Source organism: Marmota monax, unplaced genomic scaffold (assembly GCF_021218885.2).
Source record: "Marmota monax isolate L192 unplaced genomic scaffold, Marmota_monax_Labrador192_F-V1.1 WCK01_AAM20220418_F8-fsc00039, whole genome shotgun sequence".
Classification (NCBI taxonomy): domain Eukaryota; kingdom Metazoa; phylum Chordata; class Mammalia; order Rodentia; family Sciuridae; genus Marmota; species Marmota monax.
Window position 1 is genome coordinate 238,421 of NW_026693602.1, and position 13,968 is coordinate 252,388.

Genomic DNA, 13,968 nt, shown 5'->3' on the forward strand with positions numbered 1-13,968 from the left:
GTTGTTAATCCCTTCCTGATTTTGTATTACTCACAAAGCTGCCAGTAGGAGTGGCCTAAGACTGAAGACAGTTCAAATAATTCTCAGCTTCTTTTCTTCCCAGTATGAGGTAGGGTGGGCTGGGAAGTACCATCAGTTGGAGTTTTGTTGCACAGACCAGTTGGAGTTTTGTCTGCACAGATCAGATCCATGCACTCTAAGGGTGGGGGCACTGCAGAGTTTATTAGTAGAATTCCAGCAGGTGGGGCTTAGGTTTAATCAGGCCTCAGGAGCTTTGTTGGGTGGTGTCTGCTCTAGGAAGATTAGATCAACATAACCCTAGGGTCTGGCAGTTGCCAACCAGGGATTCTACTCATGGGGCAGGACAGCCAATCCTTCACTCCCTCTGCTGCCCATGAACACAGCCTTTTTAGAGTTCCCAGGCTTAGTCCCTGAGTGTATTCAAAGTACCTGTTCAGACTCCTGACCCCGCTTCAGAGGGTCACATGAGCCACCTTTCTCAAAAGGGGATGTGAGTTGGGCTCCTCTTTGCTTTTCTGACTTGAATTCGCCTGGGTAAAATATTCACTGTGCCTGTTTTGCTAGGTATATGTTCTGCTAGGTACACCCTAGACTACAAGGAAGGTGCTCTCCAGGACAGTGTAGTCGCACATCTCCTGGCTCCTGTAGCAGCAGCTGTAGTATGGCCACCCCAAGTTCTCCACCTCAGTTCTCTGTGGCCAGTTGCAAAAGAGAGGACACTTTTCAGTATAGCCTCTGGATCAGCCAAAGGCAGGCTGCTTTTCTTACCTCAGGTTTCTGTACTAATCTTGTCTGATTTCTCCATGTTCCGCCTCCCTCTGCTGAACCAGCAATGCTATTGACACTGCCACAACCAGCTGAACTTCAATGTAGTCTTTCTTTTTTGTTTAATGTGCCCAAATTTCTGAGTCTCTAAGATACTCTGACTGTCCAGTATTGAGCTTTAGTGAAATTCTCTTCCATCCACCTTGCAAAGAAACAGTATTCCTCCTGCCTGAATCCCAAGCCACAGAGCAAGTAGGAATGCAACCTTCCTCTAGCCCGTTGGTTATTCATAATTTTAATGATAGTAAGCAGCCTTTGTGTATTTCCTATATATCATCATGATAGCTAAATGATTTTCTTGGGGCATCTCATCAAGTCCTAACTTGACAGAGTTGTAACCCAATCTCATTTTACCATGTAGGAAACTGAAACCTAGGGATGTTAGATTACTTGTCAACCTGAGAGCAGTTGGTCTCATTTAAACTCACGTGGTCCAGCTCCAGAACTCAGGCTGTTAATCACTGTGCCATGCTTTTTCCATGGACAAAACTTGTTCTTTATCATCAAGAAAAAAGTAGATCTCTAAAATGCTGAGGGAAGTGAAATGGCCAAGGAAGATCAATGAAAGTTTTTGATAATCTTCAAACTGAAACACCTTGAAACATTCTGACCTCACCTGGGTTCCTTTGGTTTGGCTCCAGCTCTTGGGCATTCTCTATCCACTTTTGTAACTGAGATTCCCAGTTCCCGTTGGTCCTCATTGGTGGGGGTCTGCCAGTCCAGACAGGTAGACTTTAAAATAATGTTCAACTCATTACATCATCTCAGCTGTTTTGTTACTATGTACACAGCCACTTCAGAAATTTCTAGAATACTCTGAAATGAAACACTAAATGCCAATCATGGTTTTCAGCTCTTAGAGACCTGCTGTGTATTGTTCTGGCCTCAAGTAAGACTTCAAAACTGTGGTCACCCTGCCTTACATTTTCTCTGGAAACTCAGAAAATACAGAATCAAAGCCATTTTAAGATGCATGACCTTTTCTTTCCTCCTCAGCTTTTTCTGCTCCTGACTGATAAGAAGAAAGAATCCTACAGGCCTATATGCCAGGGTGTAAGAATAGAAAGAAATGGAAATCAGTAACCTACAACAGGGTGCCTAATTGCTCTATCTTGCCACCCACATCTAACTTCCTTCAAGTTTTCAAGCACAGTTTACAAATAAGTAAGCCAAGGCACTTCAAAAGAATCACAGTATAAACATACAAGTGATTTTTTTTATTTTAAAACACATTATGAAACAATATGTAGCATCATGATATAGGATGTATTTCATTAGTCTTTGCTTTTGAAAGCTTTCAACAACAAGTCTGCTGCTAGTCCTGGGGACAAGGCCCCACTGAGAACCTTTCTTTCCAGAAGGGGAATCTGTTCTTGGACAGTAGGATGGGTCCTGAAATGCTCTAACACATTTTCCTGAATGAGATTCCACATCCAAACTTTCTGCTGCTTCCGTCTTTTGGCAGTCAGCTCCCCGCTGGCAAGCATCAGGTCCCGGAATTCTTTCATTTTATCCCACATTTCTGTGATCCCCTCCCCACTTCTGGCAGAAATACGAATCACCTATTGGAAAGGAAGAACCAGAACTGCTTTACTTAAAATGACAGAAAACATTTTCACTGGGACTCATATTTGTCAATTAATATTGCAGTTTATGGAAATAGGCAAGTGACAAAAATGAATGTTGTGTCAAAGTAAATATTCTGATATACATACTAGTGTAATGAATCTAGGATTACTAAGGGCATGGTAGAAATAAGACACTAATTAAAGGTCAAATTCTTTAGCCCAGAAATTTATTTTAATTTGGGATTGTTCAGATAGATGGGGCATCCTGGAGAACTGACAAGAGAGTCACAAATGAGAAAGGCAATACCAGGGAGGTTTCCCTGAGGCCTGAGTTTCAGGAAATAAAGCCAAGTTCCAGTCTGTGTCAAATCCACCTGACTCAGCAAGGCTAAGAGCTAAGCACCTGGCACCTGCACGTACAACGTGGCTCTGGACTCAACGTAATATGACCAGGGAAAACGGGAGCTGACAGTAAGATAAGTCATCGTCCTTATTAGAAGGACTACAGCTTATTCTTTAATAACATAGCATCCTCCTGCTGATAAAGCTGTCAGAATCAATAATATTGCACTACTTACTACAGAATTTTTCTTTGCTTTTTTTCACTTATTAAAAACAGCCTCCAATAAACATAATGGGAATGGAAGTATCACATCACAAGCCTCTTCTCTTGTACTCAAATTCCAATTTAGATAATCAAATCCTTAATTGTTCCATAATCTAAAGGATGGCTCCTTTCAGGATGGATTTGCTCTCACTTCCAAGTGGTTCAAGTCAAGCATTAAGCAATCTAATCTATCACCCCCATTCTAGTTTTTGACATCCAGTGGTTGAAAGATTATATTTAAAATCATGACTACATACTCCGGCTTTGTCATATTTTTAAAACTGTAATCTTCACATTCAAGCACAGATTGATTATATGTCTAGCTGGGACTTATGTCCTCTCTTCTAATGTACACAGTCCACTCAGGATGAAAAATGTAGAATGAAATGCAAACTAACCTTTGGTCTCCAAGCTTCTGAGCGCTTGCGGAGCAATTTCAGTGCACTCACATACTCTGCTTGTATCCTTCGAGCTGGCACAATCAAGTCTCCGTCAGATTTAGTTATAGCTACCAGATCTGCCATCTCAATTATACCCCTTTTGATACCCTAGTGTGAAAAAAAGGAAGAAGAATCAGATTTATCAGAACAGTTCATTGAATCACAAGTATCATAAAAATGGGACAACCAGTTAATACTGTGATTTTGAAAGTCACATGCTTCATTAACTTTTTTCCTGTATTTCTCTAATCCCTGGATGCCAGGAATCACAATTACTTGATAAAAATTACTTAAATCCACCAGTTCATGGGATTACAGAAGTTATCTGTAACATCTCTTCCCAACTTACAGAGTAGTTTAGTAGGATACATTCAGAATTAGAGTAAATAGATCAAAGATACAACATGATTGAGTGGCAGGAGACAATTCACTCAGTCTCATGATGGATTCTGTTTCTCATGAGCAGGATACAAAATCATCCATCCTAAGAATGCTTAAAAATAAAACACACATTTCACTAACATCTACATTTCTCATAACAACATCTTCAAAAGTTTTTTAAATGCCTATAGCATTTTTTTTAAATTTGCAAATAAGAAAAAATAACCCTGATAGCTAAAACTGTCCTACCTCTTGACTTAAATTGTGTTGCATAAAAATACCAGAAATAAAGGACAAAATTCAAGGACCAATCTCATTTGGGAAATATATCTTTCCATTTAAGATTAAAATTCCTTTTCAGGGGCTGTGGTTGTAGCTCAGTGGTAGAGCACTTGCCTACCATGTGTAAGGCTCTGGATTGAATCCTCAGCACCACATAAAAATAAATAAAGGTATAAAAATACATAACATTAAAAAATTCCCCTTTCAAATACTTTTATTTATTACTTTTAATTATTAAATTCTAATAGTTAATGTTTCTACATCATAGCATATAGTCTGCTATTGCTTTTTTTTTTTAGAATTATGTAATTGAAAAGGAAGTTCTATATAACAAAGAACATGCCTTGTCTTGTCTTTGTCCATATTTTACTGGTAAGGACCTCTAAATCCTTAGTATTTCTTGAATGATTTATTACTCATGGTGGGTGCCTGGGACCATACCCAAGTTTATGCAGTGAGATCACTCAGGATAGGGGCCTGATCACACTAGAATGACCAACTGCAGGATTAGAGGGTTGGGGCTTTGTATCAAAACACGTTGGCCCAACCTCTGTGGGGGAAGGGAAGTGAAAGACTGAGTAAAATTACATAGCCAATGATTCCATCAATTTCAGCTTTGTGATAAAACTGCAATTATAATATAGTGCCTTCCCAAGTTATGCAAGTTATTCTAATGAATATCAAACCGAGGGGTAGTGGGATCCCCCAAATTTGTAGCCAGCTGGTCAGGGGCATGGGTGGCCTGGAAACCCTGGAGCTTACAGCTGGTGTCTGAGTGAGGGAAAGCTTGTGGAAGACCTGTGAAGTTCACACTAACTCCAGGTAGTTAATGCCAGGACTGCATTGCAGAAGGAGAGTAAGACACCCATTGCATGAAATATAAATTGTGATGGTGGCAGCCCAGTTAAAAATAACCATCAGTAACAAACACCCATGCAACAGTGGTCTCTTTTAGTGAGAGCTATCCATATATTCCAGTCACTTCCATGTTATAGATAGAAAAATTTAAGTTGTATGAGTAGCTCAAAGCCATACATTCTATTACCATAAGTTGGGAAAAATATAGAGAGAGAATCTGCCTTTGAGTCAGATATTTTAGCCAATGTGAACGATGTTTCTTTCTTTACACTGTTTTCAACTTAATTTACAAAAACACAGCTACATCTTAGAGATACATACTTTGTATTTTGAGAGGAAATATCAAAATAATTACCTGCAATTCATCCCCTCCTGCTGGTGGCAGTAGTAAGACAAACATGTCAACCATGTCAGCAACAGCAAACTCTGACTGACCCACACCTGGAATTTAAATCACAACTATGTCCTAAAATATTCACAGTTATTACATTTTCTCATCCTCACTATCATTTCCATTCCACTTTATTCACTTACACTCACCCCTTTGAACAACCTGTCTTCGTCCATTTTCTGTTGCTGTAACAAAATATCTGAGACTGAAGTTTATTTGGCTCACAGTTCTGGAGGCTGAGAAGACCAAAAGCACAGAGCCAGCATCTGCTCGACATCTGGTGAAGGCCTCCTTGCTGCATCATAACATGGTGGAAGGCATCACATGGCTAGACAGAGCAAGCATGGTAGCTCAGGTCTCTCTTCTTAAAAAGCCACGAATACCATTATGAGGGGCCCCACCTCTAAATACCATTAGCATAAAAATTGGGGGATTAAGTTTCTGACACATGATCTTTTGGGGAGACACATTCAAATCACAATACCCACCTCTGAAGAATTTATTAAATGCCACTATTTTACACTCTTAAGAAAACTGGTAGCCTTCCTAGCTCTCTCTCTCTTTTCCCCATTAGACCTATTCCTTGACTGAATGGAGATCCAAGGGACTTCCACTCTCTCCTAGTCTCAAAGCTCTTCTTGGCTTCTCTTCAGTGAGTAGCTGGAGCACTGTGACTCTAATCTTAAACCATGCCTGCCGATGCTTCCATCTTTTCCTTCATATTTCTACCCTGAAAACCTCCAATCACAGGTCAATCCAAATATGTGTACTGTTTCCTTTATAGGCATGCTTGAGAAGTCACTGCACTGTGGATGGGTGCCACTACAGCGTCATGGTCTCCTGCATCTGCCACACCTTCCCTCACTGCCTAGTAAAGGCACTCCCCATCAAGGCCCTGTGTCAGCCACCTTTCCCATTTCTGACAACAGTGATCTCCCACCGTCTCCTCACCCGATCACTGTGGACCTACTTCACAGAGGAATAAAGGGAGAACTCCCCCCACTTCTCCTGTCCACCTCCACAGACAGATGATAAGATACAAACAGCCCTGCTGCCTGCCCTGCAGTCTGTGGAAGAAGTATTGAAGGGAACCTGCCTCTTCTTTGCCATGAGCCCTGCCTATGTCTACAGGCTCCAATTCCTTGGCACACAAAATGAGCTATACTCAAGGTCTTCTCACCTTGGAACCAAGCAAAACCACATAAATTGTTCCACTTCTCACCAAAGTTCTTACTTTCTCTTTGTAGTCAAGTTTCTGGGAAAAAAGCAATTCATGCCCACTGGCTCAACTTCACATTAATCTCAACCCACTGAAATATGGCTTCCACATCTCCTGGGCCACTAAAACTCCTCTGGAAATTCCCTCCTTTCTGGTTGCCTATTTGATACCTATTCTTCCCTGTTTCCTCACCCCAGTGTTACTGGGAACATCAGTGTATCAGGTGAAAGGCCACATTCGTGAGGTCCCCTTTCACGGGAATGGGGCTGAGAGAAAGCAAAAGTCATGAGATAGGGTTTCCAGGACGTTCATTAAAGAAGGCAATCCCACCTAGGAGGTGCACCTCTTCTGCCTACTCTTCCCTGACCCCTTACTCCTCCTTTCCCTTTCTTTTATCTGGAACATAGATGTAATAGTCAGAGCTTCCTCAGACATCTTTTAACCATGAGCAACCTTGAGCATGAAGATGAAGTGAAGGGAGGACAGACAGACTGAAGCAGCCTGGGCTTGCTATCACTGAATAAGCACCTATTCTGGACTGCCTGTCCCCAGAATTCTTTTGTTTACAAGAAAATACTCTCTTATTTAAAGTCTCTGAGACAAGAAGTTAAATACAACTTTTAGGTAACATGCTTGGTTTTTATACTACCTTCTCCTTCTAAGGCAGCTCTTCTTCCACCTAATCTCAACTGGTGGAGCTCCTTAAGCCCAGTCCTGGCTACTGCTAGGGACTGAATTATGTCTGCCTCTACCCTTCTCGTTCTCATGTGGAAGCCCCAACCCTCGAGGTGACTGTATTTGAAGACTGGGCCTGCAAAGAAAGTAAATGAGGTCATAAGGATGGAACCCCTAATCCAACAGGACTACTGTCTCATAAGAAGAGGAAGAAACATCAGGGTAAGAGAAATGCTCATGGGAGGACACAGCAAGAAGGCAGCCATCTGCAAACCAAAAGAAGTTGCAGAAAAAATGAATCCTGACAGCACCTGGGACCTGGACTTTCAGCCTCCAAAACAGTAAGGAAATAAATTTTGGTTGTTTAAGCCACCCAGTCTACAGTATTTTGTCATGGCAGCGTCAGAAAACTAATATGGTTATCTTCCATTTTTGCCCCATATTTTCCCCAGTTTACAGCCTGAAATATGAAACTCTGAACTATGCTGCTAACTGCTAAATCCGTCTTTCTTACTCAGTCCTTTCTCAGGACACAAACAATCACTTGTACACCTAATAAGCATCTTATACTTAATATACTCACAACTGAACTTCTCATTTTCCCCTCTCCAAATCCCTCTTTTCACAGCATTCTTGATTATCTTCATTTCTCTTCCTTCCTCATCTCTTATACCTAATCATGGATAAAGCCCTGCTGATGTACACTAAAGCCTTTTTAATCCCTCTCCTCTTCTCCATTCCCATTCCCCTGTTTGGTTCAGAGCCCTGCCATCTCTTTCTCTGATGAGTACAAGAGCCTCCTCACTGCATCCTACCTTTGCCCTTCTAATCATTCCACACTCCGCTGCCAGCAATGTTTCCAAAATGCACATGTGGGTTTCTCCCCGTCCTGCTCACCCTGATGGCTTCCCACTTCTTTCAGGGTAAACTCTAACCTCCTTGACATGGCACATAAAGCCCAGACAGTCAGCCCTGGCTCCAGCACTAAACCCCACACACCCCTTCACACTCTGTGCTGTCAGTACTCTAAGTGAACTGCGCTTCTCTGAATGAGTCAAGCTTTCTCCCTCCTCAGTGTCTGCAAAGGCCCTTCACACACATTTTGTTTCACTCCTATTCTTTCTTCAAAACTGAGTCCAGCTGTCACCTCCTTTAGGAAGCCTTCACCGAGTTCCCTAAATCTGAGTGAGTTAGGTTGCATCACAAACATTTAGCATGCAGTAATATAATAGATGGTCTCTCCACCAGAACACGACTAATTGTCATTTCAGTGTCTTCACTGCACATAATTTTGTGCTACAGATATAAAATTAAATAAAACAACCCTCAAATCAAAAAATAGCTAACTGCATTACTTTTCTTAATAATACAGACAGATGAAATGCGCTTACACAAAACAGGCGTGGGGCTTTGCTTGCACAGCTCATCCTAAGTCTACAGCTCTTCTCTGGCACACGTGACATGCTGCCTCAGGTAACAGTGATTAGCAGTGGCTCACTGTCACCCTCCAAATGGCAAGCTCTTTGAGGTTAGGAAGTGTAGCCTATGTACTCCTATTTCCTATAGAGTCTGGGGTAATATCTTGTACTTAATTACAGCTTTAGTAAGTATCTGCTGAATGAACAAAATATAATTAGTTGTTATTCATCTTTATATGGCATTGGTTATAAGAGTATATTATCTTTCTGAAAGCATATCACACTCACCTACAGTTTCAATAAGAATGATGTCATACCCCCCTCCTTCACACAACAGGATAGCTTCATTTGTGGTTCTTGTCACACCTCCTAAAGTCCCTCTGGTAGGAGATGGCCTGATGTATGCATTCATATCTCTTGATAACTCCGTCATTCGGGTTTTATCTCCTAAGAGCGATCCTAAAACACATAATTACATTTTATAATCATGGAACAGTTCTAAGGTCCAATTATCAATCAGCCAGTTCCCAGGAGATGTGTCATATCTTAAGATATATTTCATATTATTGAGCTTTCCTCTAACTTGCTATGTATAATCATGCAGGATTCATTTTTTTTAAACATTCCAATCCCTTTAAAACCTAAAAGGGCTTCCCACTGCCCCAAGCCAGATGCTTTGGCCTAGCACTGAAGGCCCTCAGAACCCAGCCGTACCTTACCTGTCCAAATTTGGCTCCTACCAGTCTCAAACTTCCCTCTGATCCAGCTGGGTGGTTTCTTTATTGCCTTCTTAACATCTTCCTCCCCTCCTTTGCCTGTGCTCTCATGCCACAGACATCTCTTTTTTTCTCAGTGCTAACTTACAAAGTGTCATGCCCAGGGTCTGGGCTTTTCTAGAACTTTTTCACCCCAAGTCTACCTCTTGTGAATTTCTCAGTACAACAGCTGCTCTGCAACCTGCCAGCATCCTGGAGAGCACCAGAGAACTTCACTGTCCCTCCCCTTCCCATCATTACCTGGAGCACCACCACTCCTCATCCTTCTATTTGTGTGAATGGCATTTTCTCTATGTAAATACTACGCAAATGAATCTTTATGCTGCCCTTCATCCTATGTGTGTTGTTTTAATTCTTTACCAGTTAGAAATTTTGAAGCCCAGACTGAATGCAAAGTAAGTCAAATGAATGGATGGAAAAGTATTCACACAAAATATTTTGGATTTCATATCTGTATGTCTTATCTCTTCCAAATGGTGAGTCTCACCAGGAGTAATTTTTATCTCCCCTGCCCAACACATTTGGCAATGTCTAGAGAAATATTCACTTGTCACAGTGTGGGTGGGATGCTACTGGCATCTACTGGATAAAGGGCAGGGATGTTGATAAGCATCCTTCAGTTTAAAGGGCAGTCACCTACAACAAAGAATTGCCTGGCCTCAAATGACACTAGTACCAAGGTTGAGAAATTATGCTTTAGCAAAAATTCCCTGCTTATGAACCTTGTCTTATAGATATTGAACACTGAATGCTAAACAATGTGTTAATAGTCGGCACTCAATTTAAAACTTGTGGAATGGAACTAGTTAAAGTTTTTTAGTTTCTTGCAGTATTTTGGCAACATCAATACCTATAATTTCTAGAAAAATAAAAGCTCTGGAACTACTATTACCTTTCCCTACTTTGCTTTAGCTACATAACATGTGAAGGTGTGGCGCTGTTTTAACCTGAATATTTATTTTCAATCTGCCTAAGGGCTATTTTTTTCCACATAAGTTGATACTAAAGATTAAGAAGATTAAAGATATGCTCTTTTCTCTTATGACTACAATTTAGAGTCTTCTCATAAGTTTGAATTCTAGAGCATACAGCTACCATGTGCCTCAACTACTTTATTTACTTCCCATAAAACTTCTTCCTAAAGTAATTTTCTGCATGAAATCATCCCTGTGGAAGTCAACAATATGCCAAAGTTTAAATTATTATCCTATAGATCCTATCACACTGAACTAAACATTATGAAATTATTCTCCCATGTAATTGTCTTTTGCAGTGAATCCAAAACTGTTAGTTGTAAACCCCCAGGGAGGTCTCAAAGGTATCACAGGGGGTCTGTGAGTTTAAAGCACCAAGACTAACTACAGACCAAAAATTGAATGCTTCTCAAACTTCAGTGCTATTTTTCAAATGTATGTGTTGTCATAATAAGGTAGGAATTTACAGTTCTAGTGTCCTGTGTATCTTCATATTTTTTTTCTTTCAAAGTCTGTTTTTTTTTTTTTTTTTTTAATATGAGAAAGGGGCTCTCCTTTTTGGTTTGAGAAAGGTGAAGAATCATACATTTAGCCCGTGACCCGCGCTGGCTTCATGAAAGAAGGTTTGAGTCGTGAGAAACCGCTAGGGAGTTTTAAATTAAAGAGACAAGACTCTAATTACCTTTAACCAGCTCTTGGACGGCTCCTCCTAGCTCCAGCCTCAAGCCACCTATTGTGGTAGCGAGGTTTACTGAAGAGGCTAGCAAGATAGACAGAACACGCCAGGGAGTGGACTTTTATTGGGGAACAAAAAATTCTGGGGAAAATCCCATCCAATGAAGATGAAGGGGGGCAGCATCCCAAGGTCAGGAGCGACGATTGGGTCTTCAGGGTAGTGGTCAGACACACCTCTGCACGGACAAGCCCTTGGACTTGGAGAAAGGTGGGGAAAGCTCTAACACAGCTGTGCCTAAACACCTCTCACCAGCCAGGGAGGTAACTCAAATCATGTGCGAGGATGGCCTCCCACACACATCCAGACAACTTCAGCACAGACTACTTTATAATATTTTTGCTATCAATTGCAATCTCAAGCTATTATTTCCTCTTTCAATTGCACATAGTCTAGGATATTAAGAAGGTGGAGGGGAAAAGGACTTCATACCTATATGAAAATGAGGAACACTTGTTAAAAATCATCAAGGTACTTACCTTCAACAAAGTTTAAATATAAATAAGGCAATGCATTGACACAGATTTAATCTTAACTTTCTAAGTATAAATTTTATCTACATTATTTATTTATTTATTTTGGTACTAAGGACTGTACTCAGGGGCACTTGACCAATGATCACTGAGCCACATCCTCAGCCCTATTTTGTATTTTATATATAGACTGAGTTGCTTAGTGCCTCACCTTGCTGAGGCTGGCTTTGAACTTGTAAACCTCCTGCCTCAGCCTCCTGAGCTGCTGGGATTACAGGTGTGTGACACTACAACTAGCTACAATTAACCTCTTTAATTATAGTGAATCAAAGACTTCTGAGCTAGATGTCTCAATGAGTGCTAACAGGGATTGTTGCCCACCTCTCTAATGACTATGGCAATTGAAATAATATTCCATCTGCAGAACACCACAATATACACACCAAACACTTCCAAAAAGCCCCCTATATTCATTCTTTCACAACACACACTTGTGTTGATTCATCTGTTCAGAAACCTCCTAAGAATCACAGCTTCACAAGGCCAAGAGCACGGTATCTTATTCACCATTACACTGCACAGTACTTTCTTTACACAATTCCTTGCCTGTAGTAGGCATTCAAATACTGCTTAAGTGAATAACTGCAGTTGAGAAGCTTAAATCATAAATAGGGGTAAGGAAAGAAAGACCTTTCCTGAGTATTTACATGGCATGCTTTATGTTTTCTTTAACTGATCCTTTGAGAACTAAGTTTATATTCATTTTATCTCTGATGATCTGCAAATTAAACTGTGAATGATTGTATGACCTTAAATCAGTAAGTAATTGCTGAACCCTGTATCGTGCACAAGATACAATACTAAGTGCTATAGGGGGAACAGCAATATATTACATGATCCCTCTAAGAGCTTTCTGTTTAACTAGACATATAAACAGGTGACAAGTCATAAACAGCAGTAAATTTCTTTTTCTTTTTTTTAAGCTTAAGATAAGTTACAACAATAGGAAAATAACAGATGGGTAAGAACCATTTTCTACATAGCCACTGATGCAGTCTGCATAAACAATAGAAGATAAGGGTCTAGCCTTAGGCATGATTGCCAAGGGCTAAAATTTGTTTTTGATCATCTTCAACTTCTGGCACCTGTAATGCTGGTTCTCTAAGTGCCACTGTGCTACCCACAAGCTGACCTTCTCTGCGCAGTCCACTGCTCCCCAACCACTTCCCTCAGCTTCTACCCACTCTGCAGAGGCCCCTTCCCTCAGTGAGACCAAACTCAGCTACAGGTACAGGTTACTGGATCATGGGAAAAAAAACAAAAAAGCTCTACAACCCCCCCCAAACTAGCTATACTCACCACCACTAGTGCAGGAAGAAGGGTCCACAGCTAGCACTGATAATCTGTGCCCTCGCTCAGTAAGCATTTTTCCAAAATATTCTATAAATGTTGATTTTCCAGCACCAGGGGGTCCAGACAATCCTATAGTGAAAAAAGATCTTCTAATTTACTAGATAAATGAAATCAGCACCATGTTCAGTTTACTGAATAAAACATTAGACTATCTTATATTATTAAAACTATCATTATTATATATTTAAATATGTCCTAAAGCAGAAAATAAAAATCTATCTTTTTATCTAATCCCCAAATAATGAGGGTATATAGGAATACTTCTCAGTTCCATGTGTTTATATATTCACTTTTTAAAAATACAAAACATGCTTGCCTTTTTACTACAATGTAGATTTTTTGAGACACACTTCAGTGCCTATATTTTAATGTGCTGAATTTCTATATCTGCCCAGGTCTCATCATGACTGGCAATTATTCCACCTGCCCCAATTCTGTCTATTTTCTCTGCCCATTGGAAAAACAACTCATTACTCTAGAAATTTCTAGTGATTGAGAAAGTAATTTTCTATTCACAAAGGATCATTCTTCATCTCACTTGTAACTCAAAGAATATCATAAACAGAGTCCTGAAAAAAATAATTTGTGTTAAGAAAGAGAGAAAAGCTCCCTCCTCCAAGAGCTAGTCAAGCATGGTGGATAAGAAGGCAACCCCCAGAGCCAATCAGCAGGTTCTCAATCTAGTTGTGCCTCTTAGGAGATGCAGAGATCAGTGCTCTCCAAGTTACTTTCCCTCTATGTGTGCTTCAATAATAAAATAGATAGTGTAATAGTACCTATCTTTTCATGCTGTTTTAAGAAGCAGATCAGTTAACATTTGCAATATGTTTGAAACAGTGTGTGGCACACAAGACAAACATGTTTTGTCTAATTAGTATATACAACCCAGGTGTTTAACTGTATTCAAAACTATG

The 13,968-nt window shown here is 40.3% G+C and overlaps 1 protein-coding gene across 2 annotated transcripts in view; it reads right to left on the reverse strand.

Annotated features, from left to right (window-relative positions):
* Positions 1–2,042: 2,042 nt before the first annotated feature.
* The window catches only part of Mmaa (metabolism of cobalamin associated A), a 29,105-nt gene continuing 17,179 nt past the window's right edge, over positions 2,043–13,968 (reverse strand). For both annotated transcript variants that reach the window (XM_046459623.2, XM_046459624.2), the window contains 5 exons: positions 13,001–13,123; positions 8,974–9,144; positions 5,338–5,423; positions 3,420–3,569; positions 2,043–2,408 (listed from right to left, as the gene is read on the reverse strand). In XM_046459623.2, the coding sequence (XP_046315579.1) occupies positions 2,121–2,408; positions 3,420–3,569; positions 5,338–5,423; positions 8,974–9,144; positions 13,001–13,123 (818 nt within the window). In that variant the 3' untranslated portion in view covers positions 2,043–2,120. The remainder of the gene's footprint in view (positions 2,409–3,419; positions 3,570–5,337; positions 5,424–8,973; positions 9,145–13,000; positions 13,124–13,968) is intronic.